Genomic DNA, 26,987 nt, shown 5'->3' with positions numbered 1-26,987 from the left:
AGAAAACGTTCCGAGAGGCCCAACGCTGGCGCTGGTATTAACCCTTTGTGTGAATTCACAGAATGACCACTTGAAGAACCATCGTTACAGGTAAGTAACCTTTCTTTACCATGCACGAATGGGTGCTGGACCACGCGGTGTTCCTAACACTCTGCGAGCGATGGGGAACCCCTACGGTGGATGCTTTCGCCACTCACCTCAACACCAAATGCCCCATCTTCCTCTCCAGGGGCGGTCACGGCCCGAACTCGCACGGCGACGCTCTGATGGTGGCATGGAGCAACCACTTTCTATACATGTTTCCACCGTTTCCCCTCCTACTGAGAACACTGGTGAAGGTTTGCAACGACAATGCGAACGCCATTCTGATCGCTCCGTTCTGGCCACGCCAACCGTGGTTCGCGAGGCTCATCTCGAGGGCGACGGAGTACGTCAGGCTACCTTACCTTCCTCATCTGCTGACCCAGAACGAAGGGACAACTTACCACCCGGATGTGCAGTCACTCCACCTCACCGCCTGGAGGATAGTCCCACGGTAGCTCACGTCCTCGCCCATTGTCGTAAACCGTCCACTGATACCCTGTACCAGAGCAAGTGGAAGGCCTTTCTGAAGTTAACCACTTCTCGCCGACTGCCCGTGTCGCCTACTACGCTCCATGCGGTCCTACAGTTTCTGGCTTACCTTTTCCAGATGAACCTTTCTCATTCGACTCTGAAGGTTTACCTCTCCGCCATCATAGCCCATCAACCACCGGAGACGGATAGTGCTCTGCTATTCAGACATACGAAGATAAAACGTTTTCTTCGAGGGGTTGTACGCCTTCGTCCACCTACAATCAATCCAATCCCTCAGTGGTCCCTTCATACAGTCTTAAACTGTCTCTCAAAACCACCATTTGAACCACTTGCTACGGTTTCAGAACGCCTCCTTACCCTTAAAGTGGTTTTCTTGGTCGCTATTACATCGGCCAGAAGGGCCTCAGAATTGGCTGCCCTGAGGACCGACCCACCTTTCTTACAATTTTTCCGAGACAAGGTGGTCTTGTACCCTGACGTGTCCTTTTTACCCAAAGTCACCACGGACTTTCATGTTAAACAACCTATAATCCTACCAACCTTTTTTCCCCAACCTTCTTCTCCGGTTGAGAAATCTCTTCATCTCCTCGACGTTCGTCGGGCGTTAGCCTTTTATGTTCAAAGGACTTCCTCGTTTCGTCTCTCCAAGCGTCTGTTTGTCTCTTATCAGCAACCCCATAGGGGCCGGGAAGTGTCTCCACAAACTGTATCCAGATGGATAGTTCAGGTCATCCGCCTGGCCTATGAACTGGCTAAGAAGCCTCTCCCGGCATCTGTTAAAGCCCATTCTACTAGGGCTGTTGCGGCCTCCACAGCCTTTCTCCGTGGAGTCCCATTACAGGACGTTTGTAAAGCCGCCACGTGGTCCACGCCTTCCACGTTTGCATCCCACTACAGACTCGACCTGCGAGCCAAGGAGGATGCGAGGTTTGGTCGGGCTGTCCTGTCGGCTGTGCTGCCGTGACGTTTCCCTCCTCCTTTCAGAGGTAAGCTTGCTAGTCACCCATTAGTGTGATTTCACAGAGACCACGAAGAAGAAAAAGAGGTTACTTACCTGTAACTTTGGTTCTTCGAGTGGTTCTCTGTGAATTCACACGGCCCGCCCGTCCTCCCCACTTTCCGTCACGGCTGTCTCGCCTTTAGAGCAGCAGCGGAATTTGGGGAACTGAATGGCTGTTAGGGCGGGCGGACCATGAGGTCCTGGTGGGCGGAGCCAAAAGTGTTACTTTAAGCTCTAGAATGTTCCGAGGCCTTCTACGCAAGCGCAGATTAACCCATTAGTGTGAATTCACAGAGAACCACTCGAAGAACCAAAGTTACAGGTAAGTAACCTCTTTTTTTATATGCCTCCTCTTCTACTTCAGTCTGATGTTTTTTCTATATCTCAAGTACCACATTTCACTTTATTAGCCTGTTTGAGTGTTAAGATTATCAGGAGAGGCCTTTCTCGATCCTACCACATTCACAGGTACATTGGGTGGGGACACCGGAAAGGGCCTTCTCTGTGGCTGCTCCTAGACTTTGGAACTCCCTCCCACAGGAATTTAGGCTGGCCCCCTCTTCTTTATCCTTCTGCAAGCAGGCAAAGACCTTTCTCTTCAGGCAAGCTTTCCCTCAGTGACTGGCTACCTAAGTGGAGTTTTTAATGGATTGTTGTACCTCACTGCTTTGAACAGGTTTTGGAGTTGCTTATGTTTTTTTTGTATCGTATTTGTTTAATCCTTTTTAGCATTTGTATACTCACTGCTGTTAGCTTTATATAGTCTTTTAATGATGTCATCCACCTTGGGTCATTTTAAGGAGAAATACCAGCTGTTGGCATGTTTCTTTTGTGAAGATGGCAGTCTGTTTCAGACATGCATATTTGTACTCTTTTTCTGCATAGAACGATTAGAGACGGCCAACAGGCAGCTAGCCAGCAGAGAGTTTGATGGGCACGAAGATAAGATGACAGAAGAGCTTTATGCTTCTCAGAGTAAGTATGCTAACCTTGATGGAAGTTAGATATATAGTTTGTGCATGTCTTTGTGGTTTATGTGTCCTTCCTTAACCACTTTCTACCAACCTGTATTGCTGTTATGTTGGAACTGTTAAGGTGGAGTTGGTGGGGAATGGCATAAATATGTTCACCTTTTGGGGAAAATCTCAGCAGAAGGCCATCATTTAAAGAATTAGAAATCTTCTGTGCTCTTTAGAAATTTCTTAATTCTTTAACACAGCACTGTGGAAGTTTCTTCATGTAAATTTTTTAAAAAATCTAGGCCCAGCTGTGAAACCCCCCCCTTTTTTTGGCAGAATCTATATTCCTCCAGTTGAAAATTGTTCAAACAGGGGGTGGGATCCGTGCTAAAGTGGGCAGGGCCAAAGCTCAAAGTGGGATGGGTTGGAGATGTGACATCTTGGTTCAATGTAGAAATGGGAAGGGAGACAGAGGGATGCAGATGCTCTTCTTCTCACAGATGTCCAAAGTTCTGCCCAGCGACTCTGTATTTGGACAACTGAGGGGGACACACATCACATTGATAACCCAGAACAAGCTTGGTGAGAGATATTGACTTGAGGTCAAATTTGGCCCTCACTTCTAATCTAATAATAACAGAAAAACACGTTTCTGGGTCTGTCTCACCCAGCCTCGCAAACAGTTCTGAGAAACTGATCAGTTGTGAACTGATCAATGTATTCATGAAGGCTTTCACGGCCGGGATCTAATGGTTGTTGTGGGTTTTTCGGGCTCTTTGGCCGTGTTCTGAAGGTTGTTCTTCCTAACGTTTCGCCAGTCTCTGTGGCCGGCATCTTCAGAGGACAGCACTCTGTGCTCTTCGGTGTGCTGTCCTCTGAAGATGCCGGCCACAGAGACTGGCAAAACGTTAGGAAGAACAACCTTCAGAACACGGCCAAAGAGCCCGAAAAACCCACAACAACCATGTGAACTGATTATATTCAGTTAAATGTTTATAGGTGAAAATTTTTTGCTTCCTATTCATGGATTGTGAAAAAGTAAAATACAGACCAGTTAATTAATTTTCAAGGGTGGGTGCGTTCAATCATTGAAGCAGAGAAAAATTCCCTACAACAATCTGAAGTTTTTCTGAGCAAATAGTAGCTATATTTCCATAGGATACATGAAAAAAATTGGAAAAGTTCTTGATAGACTCCAGCACTGAGCTGAAAACAACAGAATGAAATTTAACAGGGAGAAATGGAAAGGCGGGATATAAATTAAATAAATAAATAAATAAATAAATAAATTCTACTCCTAGGCAAAAGAAACCTAATGCATAGCTACAAGATAGGGGGTACTGCAATGCAGTGACAAAAAAGACAGATGCTATTTAGCCTACATTAGCAAAAGTATAGTCTCTCAGTCCAGTGAAATACTAGTTCCTTCTATTTAGCACTGGTTAGGCCTCATTGAGGGTATTGTGTCCAGCTCTGGATTGTTGTTGTTTAGTCGTTTAGTCATGTCTGACTCTTCGTGACCCCATGCATAACCTTGCACACCAGGCCCTCCTGTCTTCCACTGCCTCCCAGAGTTGGGCTAAATTCATGTTGGTAGCTTCGATAACCCTGTCCAATCATCTCGTCCTCTGTCATCCCCTTCTCCTGTTGCCTTCACACATTCCCAGCATCAGAGTCTTTTCCAGAGTCTTCTCAAGAGATGGCCAAAGTATTGGAGGCTCAGCTTCAGGATCTGTCCTTCCAATGAGCACTCAGGGTTGATTTCCTTTAGAATGGTTAGGTTTCTTATTCTTGCAGTCCAGGGGACTCTCAAGAGCCTCCTCCAGCACCAGAATTCAAAAGCATCAATTCTTCGGCGGTCAGCTTTCTTTATGGTCCAGCTCTCACTTCCGTACATCACTACAGGGAAAACCATAGCTTTGACTATGCCAACTTTTGTTGGCAAGGTGATGTCTCTGCTTTTTAAGACGCTATCCTGGTTTGTCATCGCTTTCCTCCCAAGAAGCAGGCGTCTTTTAATTTCGTGGCTGCTGTCTCCATCTGCAGTGATCATGGAGCCCAAGAAAGTGAAATCTGTCACTGCCTCCATATCTTCCCCTTCTATTTGCCAGGAGGTGATGGGACTGGTTGCCATGATCTTAGTTTTTTTTATGTTGAGCTTCAGACCGTTTTTTGCACTCTCCTCTTTCACCCTCTTTATAAGGTTCCTTAATTCCTCTTAGCTTTCTGGCATCATATTGAAGGATGTTGATATTTCTTCCGGCAATCTTAATTCCGTCTTGTGATTCCTCCAGTCCAGCCTTTGCATATAGGTTAAATAAACTGGGAGACAATATACAGCCTTGTCGTACTCCTTTCCCAATTTTGAACCAATCAGTTATTCCATATCCAGTTCTAATTGTTGCTTCCTGTCCCACATATAGGTTTCTCAGGAGGTAGATAAGGTGATCAGGCACTCTCATTTCTTTAAGGACTTGCCATAGTTTGCTGTGGTCGACACAGTCAAAGGCTTTTGCATAGTCAATGAAGCAGAAGTAGATGTTTTTCTGGAACTCTCTGGCTTTCTCCATAATCCAGCGCATATTAGCAATTTGGTCTGTAGTTCCTCTGCCCCTTCGAAATCCAGTTTGTACTTCTGGGAGTTCTCGGTCCACATACTGCTGAAGCCTACCTTGGAGGATTTTGAGCATAACCTTGCTAGCGTGTGAAATGAGTGCAATTGTACGGTAGTTGGAGCATTCTTTGGCACTACCCTCCTTTGGGATTGGGATGTAGACTGATCTTTTCCAATCCTCTGGCCACTGTTGAGTTTTCCAAACTTGTTGGCATATTGAATGTAGCACCTTAACAGCGTCACCTTTTAAGATTTTAAATAGTTCAACTGGGATGCCATCACCTCCACTGGCCTTGTTGTTAGCCAGGCTTTCTAAGGCCCACTTGACTTCACTCTCCAGGATGTCTGGCTCTAGGTCAGCAACCACGCTATCTTGGTTGTCCGGGATATCCAAATCTTTCTGGTATTGTTCCTCTGTGTATTCTTGCCACCTCTTCTTGATGTCTTCTGCTTCTGTGAGGTCCCTACCATTTTTGTCCTTTATCATGTTCATCTTTGCACAAAATGTTCCTTTAATATCTCTGATTTTCCTGAACAGATCTCTGTTTTTTCCTTTTCTATTCTTTTCCTCTATTTCTTTGCATTGTTCATTTAAGAAGGCCCTCTTGTCTCTCCTTGCTATTCTTTGGGAGTCTGCATTCAATTTTCTGTAACTTTCCTTATCTCCCTTGCATTTTGTTTCCCTTCTCTTCTCTGCTATTTGTAAGGCCTCGTTGAACAGCCACTTTGCTTTCTTGCATTTCCTTTTCTTTGGGATGGTTTTTGTTGCTGCCTCCTGGACAATGTTACGAGCCTCTATCCAAAGTTCTTCAGGCACTCTGTCCACCAAATCGAGTTTCTTAAATCTGTTCTTCACTTTCACTGTGTATTCATAAGGGATTTCTATTAGATTATACCTGACTAGCCCAGTGGTTTTTCCTACTCTCTTCAGTTTAAGCTTGAATTTTGCTATGAGAAGCTGATGTTCAGAGCCGCAGTCAGCTCCAGGTCTTGTTTTTGCTGACTGTATTGAGCTTCTCCATCTTTGGCTGCAGAGAATATAGTCAATCTGATTACAGTATTGCCCATCTGGTGATGTCCATGTGTAGAGTCGCCTCTTGTGTTGTTGGAAAAGAGTGTTTGTGATGACCAGCTTGTTCTCTTGGCAAAACTCTATTAGCCTTTGCCCTGGTTCGTTTTGAACTCCAAGGCCAAACTTCCCTGTTGTTCCTTTTATCTCTTGACTCCCTATTTTAGCATTCCAGTCCCCTAGAATGAGAAGAACATCTTTCTTTGGTGTCAGTTTTAGAAGTTGTTGTAAGTCTTCATAGAATTGGTCAGTTTCATTCTCCTCAGCACTGGTGGTTGGTGCATAAACCTGGATTATTGTGATGTTGAAAGGTCTGCCTTGGATTCGTATTGACAGCATTCTATGATTTTTGAGATTATATCCCCTTACAGCTTTTCCCACTCTTTTGTTGACTATGAGGGCTACTCCGTTCCTTCTGCGGGCTTCTTGCCCACAATAGTAGTGTTCTGGATAGCACACCTTAAAAAGGATGCTAACAGATTGAAACAAGTTCAGAGGAATGTAACAGGCTTTCCAACCTGCCCTCTTTTTAACAGCCTTGTTCACCTCTTGCAGGCTCAAGGATGTGGCTTCCTTTATTGAGCCAATCCATCCCATGTTTAGTCTTCCTCTCTTCCTGCTACCTTCAAAGGATCATATATTTTGCCAGTTCAGCGTAGAATATTTTATGTTCAGCCCTGTCTCTTTCCAGTGAAAACAGCTCAGATTTCAGGGCTGGGAAAGTTGCTCTGACAACTTGGGTATTTGCTGTAGGCTGGGTTACAGGGTTGCATGTGGTCAACCTTCTAAGTATAAAACAGGAATCCTTCTAAACCTGAGGAGCTATGCGCTCAAGTGCCACATCTGTGCAGCCTTGAAAAAAAAATCTTAATATAGCACCCAAGAGTACTTGCCTCCATGTACCATCATCTTGAGCACATGATAGAATATTGTCATGTATTCTATCAGGCACTTATTATCCCAATATTTTTGCTGTCCCAGGCATACCATAAAAACATGCATGTAAAATAGCAAGGCATTTTTGTGGACCCCATTGCTCCCCATTTGTTTGTGGGCTGGATAGCACCCCAGTGGGAAAAGAAAACCAACAAAACCACAAATTCCTTCCATTCTGAAAGGGACTTGGTGCAGAAATTTCCTCTGCCACTTTTATGGACTGTGAAAAGCCACAACTGTAGCCGTGTAGCAGATTTTGGCAGCAAAACCTATGGTGGCTGCCTGCTTTCTGCAGTGACGATGCCATCCTTGGTGGGTTCAGTAAGAGGTCCAGTGTTATTCCTGAATGTTCCCTGTTACATACAGCACTGATGTTACCTGTCTGTCATGGGTTTGGAGGGAAAGTTCCATCCTATGGGGAGTGGAAGGCGGGACATCAGGAGGAGGGACTGTACTGTATATATATGTGGAGCGTGTGTGGAGAAGTTGAGAAGCTGAGGGAGAAGCTGGAGAAGAGCTGAGAGAAGAAGCTTGAGTGGGAGTCTGTGTGTCAGACAGGGTACTACTGTGTGTCAGTCAGTACCAACCTGATAGGTTCAGGTGTCTGTATGGTTAGCCAGAACTGATAGGTTCAGGGTCTGTGCTTCAAGTTAAGTGTTCTGTGTGAACCAACCTGGTGTATGTATGATTGAGACTAAGCCACGTTACTGTATCTTATTCACTTGATCATTTTATTTTTCCCTGTGTGTTATTTAATAAACCTTGTTCTTTTATTTGTTAAAAATCCATCCCTGGTCTGTGTGACTTCTTATAGGGAATGGTTGGTGGCAGCTTAGTGAAACTGTGGCATATCCCAGTAGGTCTGGGTTTGTCACATTCCCCACCCTTGTCTTATAAAGCTGATGTATGCCATTGGCATTTGGATGGATGGGCTCACAAACTGACCTGGTCATTGCTACAGAGATAATTTCGGGGCAAGTTACTTGTCAGCCATGGTGTCCCAAGCTGGGGAAGGGTTCTGTGACAAACTGTTGATCCTAGACATGGTTCTTGTAGAGCAACCCTGGCTTGAGCTAAAAGGCGGCATTGTCTGGCTGTTCGTTTCTTGGCTGACCTCAGAGAGTGATGAAATATGCTTGTTTACACACACTAAAAAAATACCGACACAGTTAAGCCCAGTTGCAGCTATCCATTCACAATGTATGAACAAATATAGTTCCTTAAGACAGGCATTATTTGTCCTCTGGACCAGACAGCCAAAGGCTACAAAGCGGAATGAAGGTATTTCCAAGAATAGAAAAAGGCTGATACACAACCTCCTCAAGCAGGTCATGCTTATTTATAACTAAGATACCTCTGTCAAAGACTGTGCATGTGTTCTGTACATAAACAGTAGGACTTGGGAAGTCTAACGTCCTAGAGTGCTAAGATTTTTTTTGGAGCAAGGACTGCCTTGTGTAAGATGATGACAACCCAAATAAATCTTACAGACCTCTTGAGGATACTGGTGCCATCCTGGAGATTCTTTGGTAGCAATAGATGTCTAACAGGTTATGTATTGGCAACAGGTTAATGAAAAGATCTGTGTCTTGCCAATTGTTGGGTTAACCTTTTGGCTTGAATCGTAGTAGTGTTCATGTAAAGCTCCTGTTCCCTGCCAAGACTAATTGCAGCTAATGGGTGAGGTCCTAGGCTAGATCTTTATTGTGCATGACTAGGCATGTGACTAAGACATGCCCAAGCACCTTGTCAATTAGTCATGGCAAGTTATGGAAATTTCCCATGAACAGCACTAGGACTGTAGTCATTGTTAGGCAACTTTGGGGCAAATCTTCTTACTCAGCCGTGAAGATGTTTTCCAGAGAAGACATTAGCCGCTCAGAGTGGTATAAATATACCAGATGGGCGGGATATAAATCAAATAAATGAATATAAATAAATAAATTATTTCACTTTAGGGGGAGCAAGATGGTGCCTTATTTGAAAAGGCTTACTTACACAAAACCATGATTCTCTCCCCTTTAAAAAAGTTAAAACAGTTCTGCTAATTAAAAAGCAAAGGAAAAACTGTGGCTTCCTTTGCTAAGTAAATCCATCCCATGTTCGGTCTTCATCAGAGCCTTTCTGGAATGTCTGGCAACAGCTGAAGCTATGTGCATTCCTGTTTGTTTAGATGATTCACGACAAAGCTCACTTGAATGGCACAGAGTTAAAAAAAAAAAAAGCACAGAAACACCCAGCAGAAAAGGATGTTGGTACTAGTGAGGCGTCTCTAGAATCAACAGCTGGCATAAAAGAGCAATTGCCTGGCAGCATCTGACCGTCAAAACTACTATTTTGTTAGACCTTTGGCTTTAAGAATTTGCTTTAGTTTGTTTTTACAGAATGTTTTGTTTCTCTTGTTTATATGTTACAATTTTTATTACACAGTGCTTGGAGGGGGAGAATAAAAAGAGTATATAAATATTTTTAATAAAGATTAATGGTGTAGTGGATGCAGTGATAGACTGGGTTCAAATTCCAGCTCTGTCATGGAAACTCATTGAGGATGTAGAACCGGTGAAGCCACTGTTTAAATATCTCACTTAATGTGTCTTGAAAGCCTTATTATGATTGCTCTAAGTTGGGTCCAAGGGACGTGGTGGCGCTGCGGGCTAAACCGCAGAAGCCTGTGCAGCAGGGTCAGAAGACCAAGCAGTCGTAAGATCGAATCCACGCGACGGAGTGAGCGCCCGTCGCTTGTCCCAGCTCCCGCCAACCTAGCGGTTCGAAAGCATGCAAATGCGAGTAGATAAATAGGGACCACCTCGGTGGGAAGGTAACAGCGTTCTGTGTCTAAGTCGCACTGGCCATGTGACCACGGAAGATTATCTTCGGACAAAACGCTGGCTCTATGGCTTGGAAAAAGGGATGAGCACCGCCCCCTAGAGTCGAACACGACTGGACAAAAATTGTCAAGGGGAACCTTTACCTTTACCTTTAAGTTGGGTCCAACTTGACAGCATACAACAAAAACAACAACAATAATAAAAAAGGTATTTTAAAAATCTGTACCATCAGGACCTCGTTGAAAGAGATGAAAATCACTGAAGCTCAGCTGTTACAAAATGGTACTGGCAAGGGTGGAAGCAGCCACAGAAATGATGACAGAAGAAGGCTGGGTTTCATACCAGCAGTTGACAGTTACTGATACAGTTTTATTGTAATCTGAGCCCTCCTCAGAAATTACAAAATTATTTACCTTAGTGAGTGTGTTACAGCAGGGAATTCCAAAATTCATCTTGCTTCAAGTGAGGTGCAGACATTGTCTCCGGCGGTATCCCCATTCTGGACAGAATTTGCTGAGCCAGAGGATCTGTGGGGAAGACATCTTAATCTATATTGTCTTCCTCCTCCCGCCTTTCCATTCTTCCTCTCCTTTCCATTCTTGTTCTCCTTACTTTCACAGTCCACATATAACAGATCATATCCCACGCTCCCCACTGCTGGTTTCTTTCATTCCCCCCGCCCTCCTTGATGGAGATACCGAGTGAATTTCGCCTGAATGTGAGCTGTTTGCTTTGCCCAGAGTTTGAGGCAAGCTGGTCTAAATAATTAAAGAATGAGTAGAAAACCCAGGGCTAAAACTCATTCCTAACCTTGTCATGTCATGAATCTTGTTTGATGATATTGGACTGGATGCTTGTCTCTTAGCTAAAAGATAGGGTTGTGGGAGTAATAAACAGAGAGAGACAATGTATAAAATATTGACTCCTCAAAGGAAGCGTAGGATTTTAAAAATATAAACTGATTTATTAAACAGCCATTCGAGATGCATTTTTGGGGAGAGCGAGCAATGGTACCTTTAGTCTTTGGGCCCATTGCAGCCTGCTAGTAGTTTGATAAGGCCTGTTCTCAAGCCCCATTTGGAAACACACACACCCAACCCATTCCTCTTTTAGGTAATCTCTAAGATTAGCTCTCTGGCAAGTTTGAAGGAGCTGCAGCAAGATGCCCTTCCAGACTCCCTCTGCCATCTGCACCACCGTGGCTACCCTATTTGTGGTCAGCTCTTCTCTGACACACACACACACACACACCCGATGATTCTGCATTCTTTTCTCTTAGGCACAAAACCACTCCTTTTCTTTTTAAACCTTTAGCGATGCTGTGCGGCAAAGTGCCTTCTCCGAAAGCTTCATGTCCACCATCTTCATCTACCTAGAACTGAGACTCTGAGCCATTGGAAATTCAGGATTGTCAAGGGGAGGTTGTGATACATGGAGGGTTGGGATTTCCCCTGGACTTGCACTCCCCCCCCGGCCAAAGTCTTGCCTTGCAGGGGAAAGCTGATGAAGCAAAAGTCTCTGTCAAGTTTCTGTGAAATGCTAAAGAAGCGTACATTTCAAATTTAAGCAGAATGTACTTCAGCTGACCTCTTCAGTAATAGGTGAGGTCGTAATGCAAGATGGTCTCTCAAGCATGCTTGTAGTTTCATTAGATGGTGGTCAAATCCAGCAGCTGAGCATCAACTTGGAAGGCTATCAGTTAGTTGCCTTCCTTTGGCGCTGGGCATAAGGTAAGAAACTGAGGAACTGCTCAAGAAACAGCCCTTTTCATTGCACTATAATTTCAGAATGGGTTACTGCACTAATAGTATCTGCTGCAACAAGAATGGAAAAAGACTTACCTTTCCAAAAAAGAAGAAGAAGAAGTTATGTCCCATTTTTTCTAAAAGGCGTTCAATGCTGTATATGTGATTTTTCTTTTCTCTCCGCCACCACCAGTGGGTTTCATGGTCAACTTACTGTATTTATGTGCCACCTTCATTCCAGGGAGTTTTAGGCAGGGTATTTGGTTGTTTGGTTGGTCGGTCGATGGGTCAAAGGCCACACTGGGCGGTTTACAACATAAAACAACAATAGATAATCAAAATTATAGAACAACTCAACAATAAAAAATATATACTCTCAAAATAATTAGACAGTTAAAATACATTCTACAATACTCTAACAGTTAAAACGTTTAAATTGGTGGTGGTCTTACAATATTTTGGCTGTGACTTCAGATTAGGTAGGCGCTGTAGATGGCATATTATGAAATACCTGCTGAAATAACCAGGTCTTAATTTTTTTTTCCTGGAAAGTAATGAAAGGGCCAGGTGGATAGCAGATGGGGAAACAGGGAGCAACCACCAAGAAGGCCCGATTTCTTGTTTATTCTTTGTGGGCCTCTCTCATGGCCAGCATCCTCAGCTGTCTGCCTGGGAAGTGCAGGTAGAATGAGTGGTCCTAGTTGGGAATAGACGTGCTGCCAGGTACTAAGGTCCCAAGCCATTTAAGGCTTTATAGGTTAGCCCCATCACCTTGAACCTGGGACGGAAATGGACAGAAAAACAAGTGTAAGGCGGCCAGAATCAGGGAAATACGTTGATATTTATTGCTTCTCCCCTTGTCATTGTATCCCACAGCAACCGTGTGAGGTGGGTTAGGGTGGAAGAGAGGAGCTGGTCCAAGTGGGGATTTGAGTCTCATTCTTTCCAGCCTCTGTCCCAAACTCTCTGAGCACTGAGTTAAGCGGGGTCTTTGTATGCACTTCTGTTACATGGCGTGGAGTCTGGGAATTGTTCTGACGTACCGAACTTTGATCTCTGCCTACCTTCCAGACAAAGAGTACTTGAAAGAGAAGGAGAAGCTAGAGATGGACTTGGCGGCCATGCGCCTGACTAATGAGGAGCAGCGAAGGCACATCGAAATTCTGGACCAGGCTCTGAACAGTGCGCAAGCCAAAGTCATCAGATTAGAAGAAGAGGTAAGACTAGTTCACTTCTCTTTGCCTCTGCCTGCCTGCCTGCCTGTCCCTCTCTCTCTCTAACTCTTGGGAGGGTATTACAGTGGTGCCTCGCTTGACGAGGATAATCCGTTCCAGCGAAATCGCTGTAGAGTGAAATCCTCGTCAAGCAAAATAAAAAAGCCCATTGAAATGCATTGAAAACCAGTTCAATGCGTTCCAATGGGGGAAATACCTCAGTGTCCAGCGAAGATCCTCCATAGGGCAGCCATTTTCTGATGCCTGTGCAGCGAAAAATCCGTCCTGAACACAGCTGGGACCCATTTTGAACAGCCGGCAGCCATTTTGAAAACCCGACAATCTGCTGTTTTGATCGTCGTAATGCAAAGAATCGGTTCCCGAAGCAGGGAACCGATTGTCGCAAAGTGGATTTTGCCCATTAAAACATCGTTTTGTGATCGCAAAAACATCGTTGTGAAGCAGATTAGTCGTCAAGCTGGGTAATCGTTAAGCGGGGCACCACTGTACTGGGTTTCCCATCAATATTTTGCTTTATGTTTTCTCAGTTCAGTAATTGTTACTTCAAAGTATATTTAAGAAGGCAGTCTGGAACAGCTTCTGAAAATATTTCAAAACCCAGTTTCTACAACTGGAAAGAACCGATGAAAGTTAAAACCCTTCAGAAACGAACTCTGTTTCTCTCATATCATGTGCGGGCATTCCCCAGAGCATTGAAGTCTGCTTCTTTCATCACTGACTTTTCCCTCAAGTGGTTAGTCTTTCTGTTTTAGTCATGAGGACTACAGAGTGGATTATTTTGGGAAAAAGAAAAGAAAGCAAGTGAAGAGGGTGAGGAGTTTGGCTTCTATCTTATCTTTCCAGTATTGTGGGGAAAAGAAGGGGCAGCAGTCTCAGACAAACAGAACTTAAAAAAGCCTCAAGACTTCGTAGCAGTACTTTAGGGACTGGATGAAATGTGCAGGTTACGATTTCTGAGATCCGGAAGTGGCTGAACCTGGGAGTTTACATCTGTAAAGCCTTTGCTGTGTGATAGACACGGCCAGCTGTGCTAACTCAGACGGCTAATTCGGGTGGCAAATTGTGGGTGTTGTGAAAGGCCGGCAAGTGTTAATTAGTCAATTAGTGATTATTAGTTTGCTTTCTTTTGCTGTCAGGGAGGGGAGAGGGAAGGAACTTGTGGGGGGTATATTGCAACCCTGTAATTTGGCTTTGGATACTATATCCGGTGGTTGAATGTGCTAGTGAGGGAGTGAACACCACTTGTTGCTCTGCCTCAGGCACAGAACGTGTTGGACACTGGAGTTAGCTCTGTCTGCGTCGTCGTTATCCACTTTCTTCTGATGATAACTGTGGGTCTCCTCTAAAGGTTGTTGACAGTGCAGTTACCTCTTCTTCACCGAAGGTGTTGCTCTAAATTGCCTCTGAGGTGCTTTCTAACTCTGGAATCCTGTTTTTTTGTGCTCACAGCTGAGGAAGAAGCAAGCCCACGTTGAGAAGGTAGAGAAGCTTCAGCAGGCGCTGACTCAGCTTCAGGCGGCCTACGAGAAACGAGAGCAGATGGAACAGCGGCTCCGCACAAGGCTGGAAAGAGAGCTGGAATCTCTGAGGCTGCAGCAGGTAATCTGGAGCCCGGTTGTCGAAAAATGTTACAGTACGTTTTTCTAAAATATTCTGAAGCCTTTTGGTTTAAATCCAGGTCACCTGGATTGCAGCCTTGCGGTGTCACTGAATTTGCAAAGCCCCTCCCCCAATTATGGATATAGGTAGTGTTCTGAGAGGAATTAGGAAAAATCTTTTTGGGAGGAATTTGCAGAATTCCTAAGCCCTCCGGCCCCTGGCATGCTGGATGAGGGCTTTTGGGAGTTGTAGTCCTCAAAATAACTTTTGTAGCCCCTGGTTCTGAATTGTGATTGCTGATTTCTGTTACCTTCTCCTGTGAATGAAAAACAAATGTATTGCATTTTCCTATGGAAATATCCATTTCAGAGATTCTAAGAAATATTTCTGAGGCTTGCACTGTACTCTCATGAAGAATAAAATGTGGAGAAAACTTAAGCATACGTTTGAAAAGATGCCTAGAATACGTATATGCATATTTGAAAAATAGGCACAATTAAATCCATGTAATGTGTATGTTAGTAATAACGCAGCGCATGGACTGCTATCCCTCCCATGGGGATGGTGGGTATCGGCAGGTACCACGCCACTGCCTGATTTTTGGTATTTTTTTGTTATTGTTTGCATCAGTAAATAGGTGTTACCACAAGTGACATCTTCAGCTGTGGATCTGTAGGGTTAGATCAAGACTAGGTTCATTGGACTTGGATCCCATTGAAATAAATGGGCACTTAGATTAAGCTACCATGAACTTATCCCATCGAGGTCAATTATTTATTATTATTATTTGTGAATTACCATTATACTCTACTTGTCTTCCCGAGAGTTGACTGGAGGAACATTTATGCAAACTTGGGTACATGGTATTCCTTTTCCTTATTTTATTCTCACAGCTATCATGTGAAGCAGGTTAGGTTCAAACAGACTAAAGTCACTCAGTGAGTGCCAATGGGTCAGTTGAACCTAGAACCTGGATCTCCTGCATCCTAGTGAAACGCTCTAATCATCAACTCCACTGAATTAGCTCTCCAGTACAACCTAATGTCCGGGAAATTAGTTTGGATTTATTCCTTAGGAGAAACTGTAGACTTCCAAAGGTTTAGGATAAATCAGTTCTTCCTGTATAAGCAGATGGTTCCAAAATATATTACAGATAGGTTAGGATACTTTACACTCCGAAACTTGCTTTCACCGCACTCGTTGTGACAATCAGAATTCCCCTGGACTAGAGGGGTGGGATAAAAGTGGAACGTACACACAAACAGGTGTGTCCACATGCACACACTGCGATGGGGTATTTAGGGTTGCTACATGGTGATGACATGGTGCTCCTATCTCACATGAGGTAGAACTGTGGGATCTGTTTACTATTTTGGTCCACTTTTGAATAAAAGTTATTAACACACAGCAATAGCCAGTAGTATAATGGTTTCATGCCCTAGTATCAGAGGGTATCCATGTCTCGAGCAAATTAAAACTTACCGTGATTCAGGCTGCTATTGTCCAACACAAGCATCTGGAAAGGCCATTTGGCTCCAGGCCATCTTGAAAATGGAGGAGTCGATTTCTCGTCTGCTAAAACTTTGGCATACTCTTGGGTCTTTGCCTCTCTTAGACACTTGTCTATATTCAGTTATTCACCAAATTGAGTTATGGGACGTTCAGGAAGCAAATGGCTGCCTTGTCGTTTTTAAATCTTATTAGGAATCTTCAGGTTTAAGAACCAACTGTACAAAGTTCTTATTAGAAACAAAAGCCTTTGTGTGTTTATTCAGTTATTGGCTTACGCATATTCATATGGCTAAAGTGAGACTTCTGAGAACAGCTATTTTTGAGCAAGTTCTAACAATTCAATTATTTGCCTTCACGAAAAAGACCTTTTTCATTAAATTAATTTTTTTTTATTTTGACAACAGGTTTTATATTATGTGAGATTGAGGTTTAAAAGATATTCTGGTGGCATTTTTATGGACTGAGTTTTGTATCAGAACGTAGAAGTAAGTCATTACAAATAATTAATACTGTAATTCCTTTTTCCAAAAATTCAAAGCATAGCTCAAGTGTGCGGCTTATATGCCGCCCCATAGTTTAAAGGACTCTCTGGGCAGCTTACAATTTTAATTGTGCAGGCTATACATTTCCCTCACACACCCCCAGCAAGCTGGGTACTCAGTTTACCATACCTAGAAGGATGGACAAATGAGTCAACCTTGAACCAGCTACCTGAATCTGTTGGGACTGCATGCAGTTCGTGAGCAGAGTTTTGACTGCATAACTGCCGTTTAACCACTGCTCCATAATTTAAGAGTAACTGACTTACATTTAACGAAGAACACAAGAGGTAACTTCACTCTTTTTCTCTTGTAGCCCAGAGCTGTGGCCTTATTAAATGGCAGAAGAGGAATATTACATGGTTCAACTGTTGATTTGTACTGCTGAATGAGAAACATTCACATTCAAGTTCATAGACACTAACTATTTTAGTTAATTTTGAGAAATAGGAAAGCAAGGAGTTGCTTTTCAAAACTACAACTGAAATTTTAAATAACCTCTTGGTTGGAGATTTTGGAGCTGTAAGTGTAATTAATTATTTTTGCCATATAATTTCCATTCTCTCTTATGACATAGAATAAAAATAGGACCCAGACATCTGGTGAAGAAATTCATCACCCTTTGACAAGATTTATGCTAGATTTATTTCAAGCTTGTCCAGAGGACAAGCTGTTTGGTTGAGATTTCTCCTACCACATACAAAATGCGCTCCTGAATGGAAATTATTGTAGGATACCTTAAATTTCTCTCTTCTTCCACATGCAAGGGGTGGAGAGTAGAATTTTATAATGCTAACCCAGCAAGAAATTGTATTTGTTTGCAATTTTCATTTGAACCTGAAAAACTATAGTTTCCCCAACTACAGTATGGCTTCCTCAGTACTTGATTCAGTGGGCTGAGCCCTACCTTTAGGCAGAGCAAAGCAATCACATCAAACAGTATTTATTTACGGTGGTGCCTCGCTTAGCGATTGCTCTGTTGAGCGACAAAATCACTTAGCGATGGGGTTTTGGCCATTGCAAGAGTAATCGCTTAGCGATGGTCCCTATGGGGAAAAATCGCTTTGCGATGATCGCGGGGAAGCGATCATGGCAAAGCGACCCTTTTTAAACAGCTGATCGGTGGTTTCAAAATGGCCGCCCACTGTGTGTCCTCGCTTTAGAGGCACCGAAAATGGCTGCCGCTATGGAGGATCTTCGCATAAGGTTAGTTTTGAAGCCCATAAAAACGCATTAAACGTGTTTTAATGCGTTTCTATGGGCTTTTAAAAATCGCTTAGCAATTAAATTGCTTAGCAACGGTTTTCCTGGAACGGATTAATGTCGCTAAGCGAGGCACCACTGTATTTATTGTATACCAACCCACAGTGCTTGGCGCACACTCTGGGTGATTTACAACATAATTAGGCAAGGAACACTTTGCCGCCGCCGCCCCCCCCCCCCCCAGCAAGTTGAGTACTCAATTTACCAGTCTTCGCAGGATGGAAGGCTGAGTCAACAGTGAGCCGGCTGCATGAAAGAAACCCTTGGGATTGAACTCAGGTTGTGAGCAGAGGCTTGACTGCAGTACTGCAGTTTAACTACTGTGCTTTGGGGCTCCTAGATGCTGGAGGTGTGTTGGGGTGGAATGGCAGCAAGATGTTGGACAACAAAGTGGTGCTTTGTGTGCCATATGGTCAGGCTTGTGCCTGTAAGCCAGCCAGTTGCCCTCAAGTATGGTAATAATAACACTGGCCTGTCAGCAGCATTGAAGTGAGATTTGATGCTTTGATTTGGATTCCTGCATTGAGTGGGGGGGGGGGGTGGAGAGGTTGGACTCGATGGCCTTGTAGGCTGCTTTCAACTCCATTATTCTCTGATTCTGTGAGATTTACGTTTCCATTCTGGTCAACTTCTATACCTAGAAGTGCCATCTTGTCTTTTGCCTCAGGCAGCAAAATGTCATGCTTCATCCCTATAATGTGGCAAATTCAGTGCGCCAGGGTGCCGGAATCCCCCGGATCCACAGGGTGGCTTTCCACATGCCCTCATCTTATGCAAGACAACCCGCTTTAGGGGTTTTTTCCACGTGTCTGGCCAGCGGAGATAGCCTTTGCTGCTACATATTTGTGTCTCCAGCAGTGACACTAGAAAATGTTCCATATAACCTGAAAGTCTAAGAAAAAGGGCACATGGGAAAGTATTTCTGGCTCACCAGCCAAGGCCTGCTGAGGAGTTGGCAGGACATAAATAGAATAGCATTTAAATAGCAGCTTCAGAATTTGTCTCCCTTGAGGATACGGGTATCCATAATCACAAGATCCAGAGGCAGGCCTCATTCCGGCATTCTGCTTATTACGAGTAAGTGTCATCTGAAAAAATAAGACACGCTCACCCCAGTGAGAGCAGGCCAGCTTTGACTGCATGTCCTGATCCAACACAAGTGAGCAATGATTTACAGTTCAATCTTACATATATCTACTCAGGAGTAAGACCAACAGAATTCAGCAAATCATTTTGTCTGTGAGGGCCTCTTGCCCAATCAGGACTAGGACCACAGAAAGGGGAGATTTGATCTTTTCTCCCTTGTGTTGGTTCTGGGGAGTGGAGAGAGTTTAGGTGATCTAATAGCAAAATTATTGTCTATTTGAGTCTGAAGAGAGATGTTTTGCTGTTCCACAGAATCAGTATGGCTGTTCTTGTGCTACGTTTAGGGTGAAGATCTTTTAACTGTGTCTTTACTGCAGAGACAAGGGAACTACCAGGCTGCCACCCTGCCAGAGTACAATGTGCCTGCTTTAATAGAGTTAGTGCGGGAGAAGGAGGAGAGAATTCTCGCTCTGGAAGCGGACATGACTAAATGGGAGCAGAAGTATCTGGAGGAGAGTGCAATTCGTCACTTTGCTATGAATGCTGCAGCCATTGCTCCGACTGAAAAGTAAGGCACAGTATATGAAGTTACTGGTTGTATGGTGTGCTACCTTTAACATATTTCCATAATTGTACCTTTTTCACCACTTGAGGGAGCACTACTTCAGCTGTGGGATCAACATCTTATGTAGTGATGGCATAACTTAGTAAAAGACAGTTTCCTATGTTCCTCTCTTTGACCACGCAAATAGAAATTTTGTTTGTTTGTTTGTTTAAAAGTGTTTCGTCTTTCTAGGGATACCTCAGTCACGAATCACTCACGGAATGGCAGCTATAGCGAGAGTTCCCTGGAGGTCCGCATGTGGCAAGAAGAGGAGGAGATAATGCAAGCTAATCGGCGGTGTCAGGACATGGAATATACGTAAGTCATATGTGCTGCTGTGGTATCTGCATGAGGTTACACTATGCTGTAGCTCGTTGTGCTTCTTGATTAGAGATGGGCACGAACCGTGATCTGGTGCAGAGACCACACAGGTCTTCTGCAGGCACCGTGCCCTTCCCTCCCCCACCTCCTCCGGACAATTGCTCACTCACTGACAGCACTGTGCCTCCCTCCTCTGCCTCCTCCTGCATCACTGCCTCTGAGTGGTTGATTGCCTGAGGAGGTGGAGGAGGGAAGCACACTGCTGCTGGTGAACAGGTGATAGCCTGGAGGGGGAGAGAGAGGAGAGTGTATGGTGCCCCCTCAGAACACCTGCCACAGCAAAATGGCCTGAACCACCCATCTATCTCTATTCGCAACATGCCAGCAGTAATATCAGTTAACCCTGAGACCACAGAAGTATGGACTTCGGTGGCCTTGTGTATGGCTCTGTAGGTTCTCTGATGCCTTTTGCTGTGGAATGTTGTTTCTGAGTGATTTCCTATAAATCATTCCCTCTTTTTGCTGTCTACAAGGAAACAACAGTTGCTATCAGGGTCTCTGGAGAGGGGAAGGATAATAACCTTTTTTTGTGTAAAGGGAGCAGATTTCTTGAATTTGCAGGCAGGTACATTGATATATGTTTGTTTGGATAAAATTCATTGGTGATTCCTAGCCAAAATAGATCTCCTTAATAAACTGGACCTTGCATCAGTGCTGACTCAACAAAATCCATTCATTCAATGAATCTACTCTGGTTGGAATAAATAACTGGATTTAGTGCTTTCTTATAGCCCACCTTTCCTCCAATATGCTTGTTGGCTGCCAGTAAATCTAGTGACAGATTAGAGATTGAAAACCGGATCTCCTACATCCCAGTCCATCAGGGCAACTACCGACCTCACTGGTTCTCTGAATATGCTTTCTCCTTGACTGATGCTCAGAAAGTTAAAAATACAGCATTTCCAAGTAAGGGTGAAGTTGCGCATTCTTGCAGATGGCTTTAGGATGCTTTACGAAATGGATGCCAGCAACATCGCTGGCCAGTGTAGGTTATGTTCATCAGCACCACTGCAGAAAAGCTAAAAGAAGCAGATAACCCATTTTTTTCCCTCTCACTTCTGGAATATTTTCACCTATTTGTTCCATAGGATAAAGAATCTACATGCCAAAATCATTGAGAAAGATGCTATGATCAAAGTCCTGCAGCAGCGGTCCAGAAAGGATGCTGCCAAAACGGAGGCGGCAAGTTTGCGGCCTGCTCGGTCAGTCCCGTCCATTGCTGCCGCCACAGGCGCTCACTCGCGACAGACCTCCCTCACCAGCAACCAGTTGGCTGAGGAGAAGAAGGAGGACAAGACTTGGAAAGGGAGCTTCGGTGAGTTTAATGGTGCAGTAGGCCACACCCTGGCTGAAAGAGGCCAAGGCCACCCATGTGGAAGCTGAAGCCAGCACTTCCTAGACTCTCCATAATCTTAGAATCTGCAGAACTGGAAGGACCCTACGGATCATCAAATTCAGCCCCAGTCAAGGAAGCCCGGTGGGGAATTGAACTCCCAACCTCTGGCTCCACAGCCAAATACTTAAACCACTCAGCTCTAATAACGTTGTACGATCCATGCTACAAACGTGTTTGGGTTTTGCTGGCTCTTGTTCCTCAGTGCTAAAAAGAAACTGTTTCAAACAAGCAGCATGAGAAGGGGGTGATCCCGGGGTAATTTGCAGCATTTTGGTCTCGACATCCAGGGGGTTTAAAATTCCAAACCTTTCTACAGAGACAATAGAGGCTCAGCCTCACAAGAAGAACTGATCATCTCTCCCAGATATATAACATCCATTTCTAGACAATTTATCTGCACCATCCGTGGAGGTGTTGTGCTTAGGGTGGATTTCATCCATGAAAACTGGAGTACCAAAATATAGTGGCCAAAATCCTGTTGCTTAGCACTGTTGAAAACATACAGGAGAGAGGCCCTTTAAACCAGTGGGATCTTGGTGAGTCAATTCCTCCCTAAGTTCCATTAATTCAAATGGGATTTACTGTGCTAGGCTAAAGTGGGCTCATTTGAAGGAACCAACTCCCTGAATCCCCTTTGATTCACTGAGCCTACTCTAGTGTGGTTTACTGTGCAAAGCAACAGGATTTTGGCCACCAAATGACAAATTTAGATTCATAGCACTAACAATTGTGAGTGGAGCATGCACTCTAGAGTGGTTAGATTCCTTTGCCTGTTAGTCAGTTCAGATCAAGAGCTAAAATCCAGTTGAAACCTTCCCCTCTTATTGACTGAACACTTCCTTTAGGCTATTCCTTCACTTTTCCAGCTGATGGTATCTAAGACTTCCTCATAAAGCTAACCCACCCTTAGGGCTTATATGAGACTTCCTTCATTCCTAGGCAAATTCTCTCAAAAGAGTTGCATTGCAGTCATTCTAACTAGTTTATTTTCTAAGGACTTTGAATGTTTGTAAACATTCTGTGTCATCCTAGCAGGCCAGCCTGTTGATATCAACAGCTTCTCCACTGCAAGGCAAGAGCATTTTGCCAGTTTTACAAACCTGGTCTTTTGTTAACCATCTCTTGTGTTTTCTAAGGTATAAGAATTTTTTAAAAAATCAGTGGCACTGACGTTTTTAGTGTGAATTGCTTGGGTGGGAAATCCTTTTTCTACAGAGATGTAGTCTGTTGGAAGGAACTGCTATCTGGCTCCTATTTTGCACAGTGTTGTGCTTTCATTCCATTCCTATGGCCCTCTGATGCTTGGCCATGTCAAGCTTTATGGAAAAGAGCAATATAATCAGACTGAATTAATTTTAAACCGTTTTGTCTTTTCTCCACCTCCCTCTTCTTCCAGGGTTGCTTTTAGGGAAGGACCACCACGACCAGTCGTCCACGCCATCCCTGCCTCCTCCTCCAGCTCTCACACCTTCTTTGTCCTCTGCAATGTCATCGTGGCCGGTGCCCATCTGCCATGCAAGAACGGGCAGCAAAGACAACAGCACTCAGACAGACAAAGGCTCCGAACTTTTCTGGCCAAATGCATCCGCTTCGTTTCCAGGCAGAGGGAAACTGGGCAGTACTCCGGGTGGAAGTCCAGCGCTAAGGCACACGGCTGGCAAAGGCCTCGGGGAGAGACTTGGTAAGTCATTTCCTCTTCACTGACATGACCAGCCCAGCAGTTCTGATGGGCAGGGTGCGTGAGTAGAATTCTGGTGTGCAGGATTGAGAACTGCAAAAAAAAATTGTTTGTGGAAAAAGCCATTCAGCTGTATGGCATCACAGATAAACCTGGCACTGTATTAGGTAAAAAGGTAAAGGTTCCCCTTGGCAATTTGTCCAGTCGTGTCCGACTCTAGGGCGTGATGCTCATGCCTGGCTCCAAGCTGTACAGCCAGCGTTTGTCCAGTTTCCATGGTCACGTGGCCGGCGCGACTAGACACGGAACGCCGTTACCTTCCCACCGTGGTGGTACCTATTTAGCTACTTGCATTTTTACATGCTTTCAAACTGCTAGGTTGGCAGGAGCTGGGACAAGCGATGGGAGCTCCCTCCATTGTGTGGATTCGATCTTATGATTGCTGGTCTTCTGGCTTTGTAGCACAGAGGTTTCTGCGGTTTAACCCGCAGCACCACCACGTCCCTGGCACTGTATTAACAAACCCAAAATAAAGGAAAGTACCTATGTTGTGAGATATAATTATTTTAAACAAGGGCGCAGAGCAGCGCAGGTGAGCTGACACTTGCGATTCCACCAAACAATATGGTGCTCTCATAGCAATAGTCAACAAATATAAAAAAAAAAACATATGCTTATTTAGGTTTCAATTTTTGTTAGGTTTCACTGTTCTGACATTAAAGTTCATTTTTCCCCTTAAATATTGTGCTTTTGTTGCCAGTCTGGTTTTTGATTCATTAATACTATTAAAACTTTATTTCATGTTTTATGATAAGACAAATTCTAACTTTTAAATTTGAAAAATAAGTATCAAATATAAATTTTAGAACTGATTAGGACAAATATAAAAAGCAAAGAAAAGCAACTAAAAATGCAAAATGCAAGCTTTTGTCTGATCAAAGGAAGGACTGGGAAATCAAGAACATGAAATTTCAGAAAAAGAATTTTGCTCGGTGTGCAGTGGTGGTGGGAAGAACATGCTTCATCCTTTCCTAGCAAGCTATTTGTGTGCTCAAAATTAGCCTGTCAGCAGCTATTTTTCCAGTTCTGCGCGAGAGAGAAAATACAGGATCTCCATGACTTTTTCCATATGGCTTGGAAAACAGCAAACTCAAGTAATCAAACAACTGGCAGGAAAGACCTGAAAAGAGTCTTTTCCTATTAACCCTCTCTGATTACCTGTTCTCAACCTAATTGGATATCATTCAGGAAATTTTTGAATGTATTGAGAATTAGCCATCTGTTAGGGCTATGTGGTTTGGACCCAAGTTAAGAGTTTGGGTTAAATTTGTATACGTTTCCTGAACTCATTGAGAATTTCAGAAGCTCCACACCCTCCAACTCTGACTAGGACCCCACCTACTAAAAACCAAAGTAGGTCCATTTTGCTGCTTGACATCTTAGTTTGCTGAAAAACAGCATGGGACCGTTTTTGCCCCAATTAATTACATTGGCCAGGGAAAAAGGATCTCAGTGGCAAAAAGCAATAGATTTCTTTGAACATTTTATGTCCTGGGCTATTCTGTCTATTAAAAACTAGTATTCTAAATGGACAGTGGCTTGCATTTGAAGAAGTTATTTGCAACTCTTCAGGTTACATCATCGTAAAATGCCTGGTTTTGTTTGAATTTTGCAAAAGTGTGGCTCTTTGGAAGGGGGAGAGTTTGCTGCCTTGAGTGTTCCCTGAGGTTTTGTGTTAAACAACATTTTGTGCTAAACAACAGCAAAAATTTGGAAGGAAGAATGATAGAGCTGCAGGCCATGTCCTCTTCAGTGCTCAAATCCACATTCATACCTTGTCAATTGTTTTCTCTTTCTGCAGAGACATTGCCTACTCACGGGAAGCTACCTGACAGCAAAGGCCGGGTCAGCAGTCTGCTTCACAAAGCCGAATTCCCAGATCCGGATATGATGGAGGTCCTCATTTGAAGTGAGGCAGCTTTCTTCGCTTTTTTTTCCTGCTAGTGCCCCATAACTCCCCAGATGGGCGCAGCCCCCCACCACCTCTGTCTGCCCTTGTTGCTGAGCAAAACATGGAAACTCTGGATGTGACGTTGGACCAAGAAAGTTTAAAGCCAGAAGGAAATATTTGATGAATCTGACTTTTTGAATTAAAAAGGGGTGTGTGCGAGAGATCCAAGATGGGTCATTTGGAGTGTCTGCTACATATAGTCGTGAGGATGTTGGTCAAGGGGATGCGGCTTAGAAAAGGAAGCAGCGAGACATAGGAACAAAGCTTCATTTTCTATTGTGAAAGAAGGATTATCTTTGGAAGCTGTGGCCACTGCGCCATATACTTTCCTGCAACAGGCAAGACGGTACCATTTTGTTACTAACTTAGATCTGTTGTTCTCCATGTGAAATGTCTTGTAGTACACACAGCTCAAAATGGGGAGCAGGACTTCCGGATAACTCAAGTTTTAAATATTATCTTACTGCCTTTTTCACGTGTTTTTTGCTTTTGCTTATTTTTGTCTCACCACCAGCCTCTGTTTGCATCTAAGTTTCAAGACATGCAGATGTTTGTCATTGATTCGGGGCATGGGAAGTCAATATTCCACTTTTTCCCCGGATTTCTACAACTGACCGTCTATATTTATTATTTATTGAGCGGCAGCAGTCTGGCTAGTGCCATTAAGAACTCAGCACCAGCATAGGACTTGCCAACAGGAATTTTTGACAGGTTTCTTCAACATGAAACTCTCCAGATATCATAGACTATATCCCCATCCTGCTCAAGTTTCATGACAAGGGTGTGTGTGGAGGGTATTCCAGCACATCTGGAAAGACCTTTGGTTGGGAAAGCTTGGTTTTGAATTAGACATCCAGATCCTAAAGAAATACACCAATTGAGGTTTTATCTCCTTCCAGAAAGGTAACTGTGCCAATCTGTCAGGGCAAGAAGCTAAGCAGGTAAGCGGCTATACAAAGACTGCTGCTGTCGCACCTTAAAAACTATTTCACCAGGACATAAGCTTTAAGTGAGCTGAAGTCCATTGCTTAGAAGCACGATCTAGAAATTTGCTGCATTTCCAGAGTTGACTTATCTAGGCTTGCACAGTTCCTCCAATTCCAACTGGCTGTGTGAAATCTTAGGAAGGGCCCTTCCCAAACCTTCTGATAGAGTTTGTCCAAGATATCCATAGGATCTCCCCCCCCCCATTCAAATCCCTGGCATTTTTTAGTGGAAGGACTCAGGTAGCAGATGTAAGAGACCTAACTGGGAGAGCTCGTACTTTTCAAAGAAGGCACTACCGGACCGAATGGATAAACAGTCCGGATTGAGGGGTAAGGCAGCTTCCTGTGACCTGGAGGCATGATTTTCCCTGTTGCTGCAAAATGGATTTTTCATCTGCAATTCCATTCAAAACCTTTCTTTGTCCTTCCCGTCCCAGCACCACCTGATCTATGCCTTTTGACCTGCCAGCAGCCCGGACTGCAAGTGGGGAAGCTATAATTTTCCAAATGTTGTTGATCTACAAACAGAGTTTGGGAAAGCAGCCCTTTTTTACAGTTTCCAGAATTCACTAACCAGCCTAGTTAGGCAGTGGCCATGCTGGCTGGGGGTTCTGGGCATTGTAGTCCAAAGAGGTAAGGATACCAAGTTCTGACTACAACTCCCATTGCTTCTCACCTTTGGCCTTGCATGCCAAATCTAACGGAGGATAGTCTACTGCGTCCAAATGACAGCAGGCTGCCTTCTGCAGACTACTCTGTGCTTCCATGCTAGTCGATCTGCTCAAAGTTGGGCCCCATTCTTGCTGGGTCTGGGAATCTAGAGCCCTTGCTCACAAACAAGGCTGTTGATGAGGAGATTCCATCCTGCAGCCGGGCAGAAATGGTTAGTTTCCACATGTCTGTTGTTCCTGGTTCGCTTTCTAAACACAAGTATGAAATATACCTAGGTTTTATTGCCCCCAAGAGGCAG

At 44.0% G+C, this 26,987-nt stretch overlaps 1 protein-coding gene across 4 annotated transcripts in view; it reads left to right on the top strand.

The window, feature by feature from the left end:
* The window catches only part of AMOTL1 (angiomotin like 1), a 97,801-nt gene extending 71,138 nt beyond the window's left edge, over positions 1-26,663 (top strand). For all 4 annotated transcript variants that reach the window (XM_078390107.1, XM_078390108.1, XM_078390110.1 and 1 more), the window contains 8 exons: positions 2,462-2,551; positions 12,799-12,944; positions 14,412-14,561; positions 19,339-19,529; positions 19,758-19,883; positions 21,035-21,261; positions 22,739-23,023; positions 24,882-26,663. In XM_078390107.1, the coding sequence (XP_078246233.1) occupies positions 2,462-2,551; positions 12,799-12,944; positions 14,412-14,561; positions 19,339-19,529; positions 19,758-19,883; positions 21,035-21,261; positions 22,739-23,023; positions 24,882-24,988 (1,322 nt within the window). In that variant the 3' untranslated portion in view covers positions 24,989-26,663. The remainder of the gene's footprint in view (positions 1-2,461; positions 2,552-12,798; positions 12,945-14,411; positions 14,562-19,338; positions 19,530-19,757; positions 19,884-21,034; positions 21,262-22,738; positions 23,024-24,881) is intronic.
* Positions 26,664-26,987: the final 324 nt, after the last annotated feature.

This window comes from Pogona vitticeps, chromosome 3 (assembly GCF_051106095.1).
Source record: "Pogona vitticeps strain Pit_001003342236 chromosome 3, PviZW2.1, whole genome shotgun sequence".
Lineage (NCBI taxonomy): Eukaryota > Metazoa > Chordata > Lepidosauria > Squamata > Agamidae > Pogona > Pogona vitticeps.
Note: the sequence above shows the minus strand (reverse complement) of the source record. Positions and strands in the feature narration are given on the sequence as shown.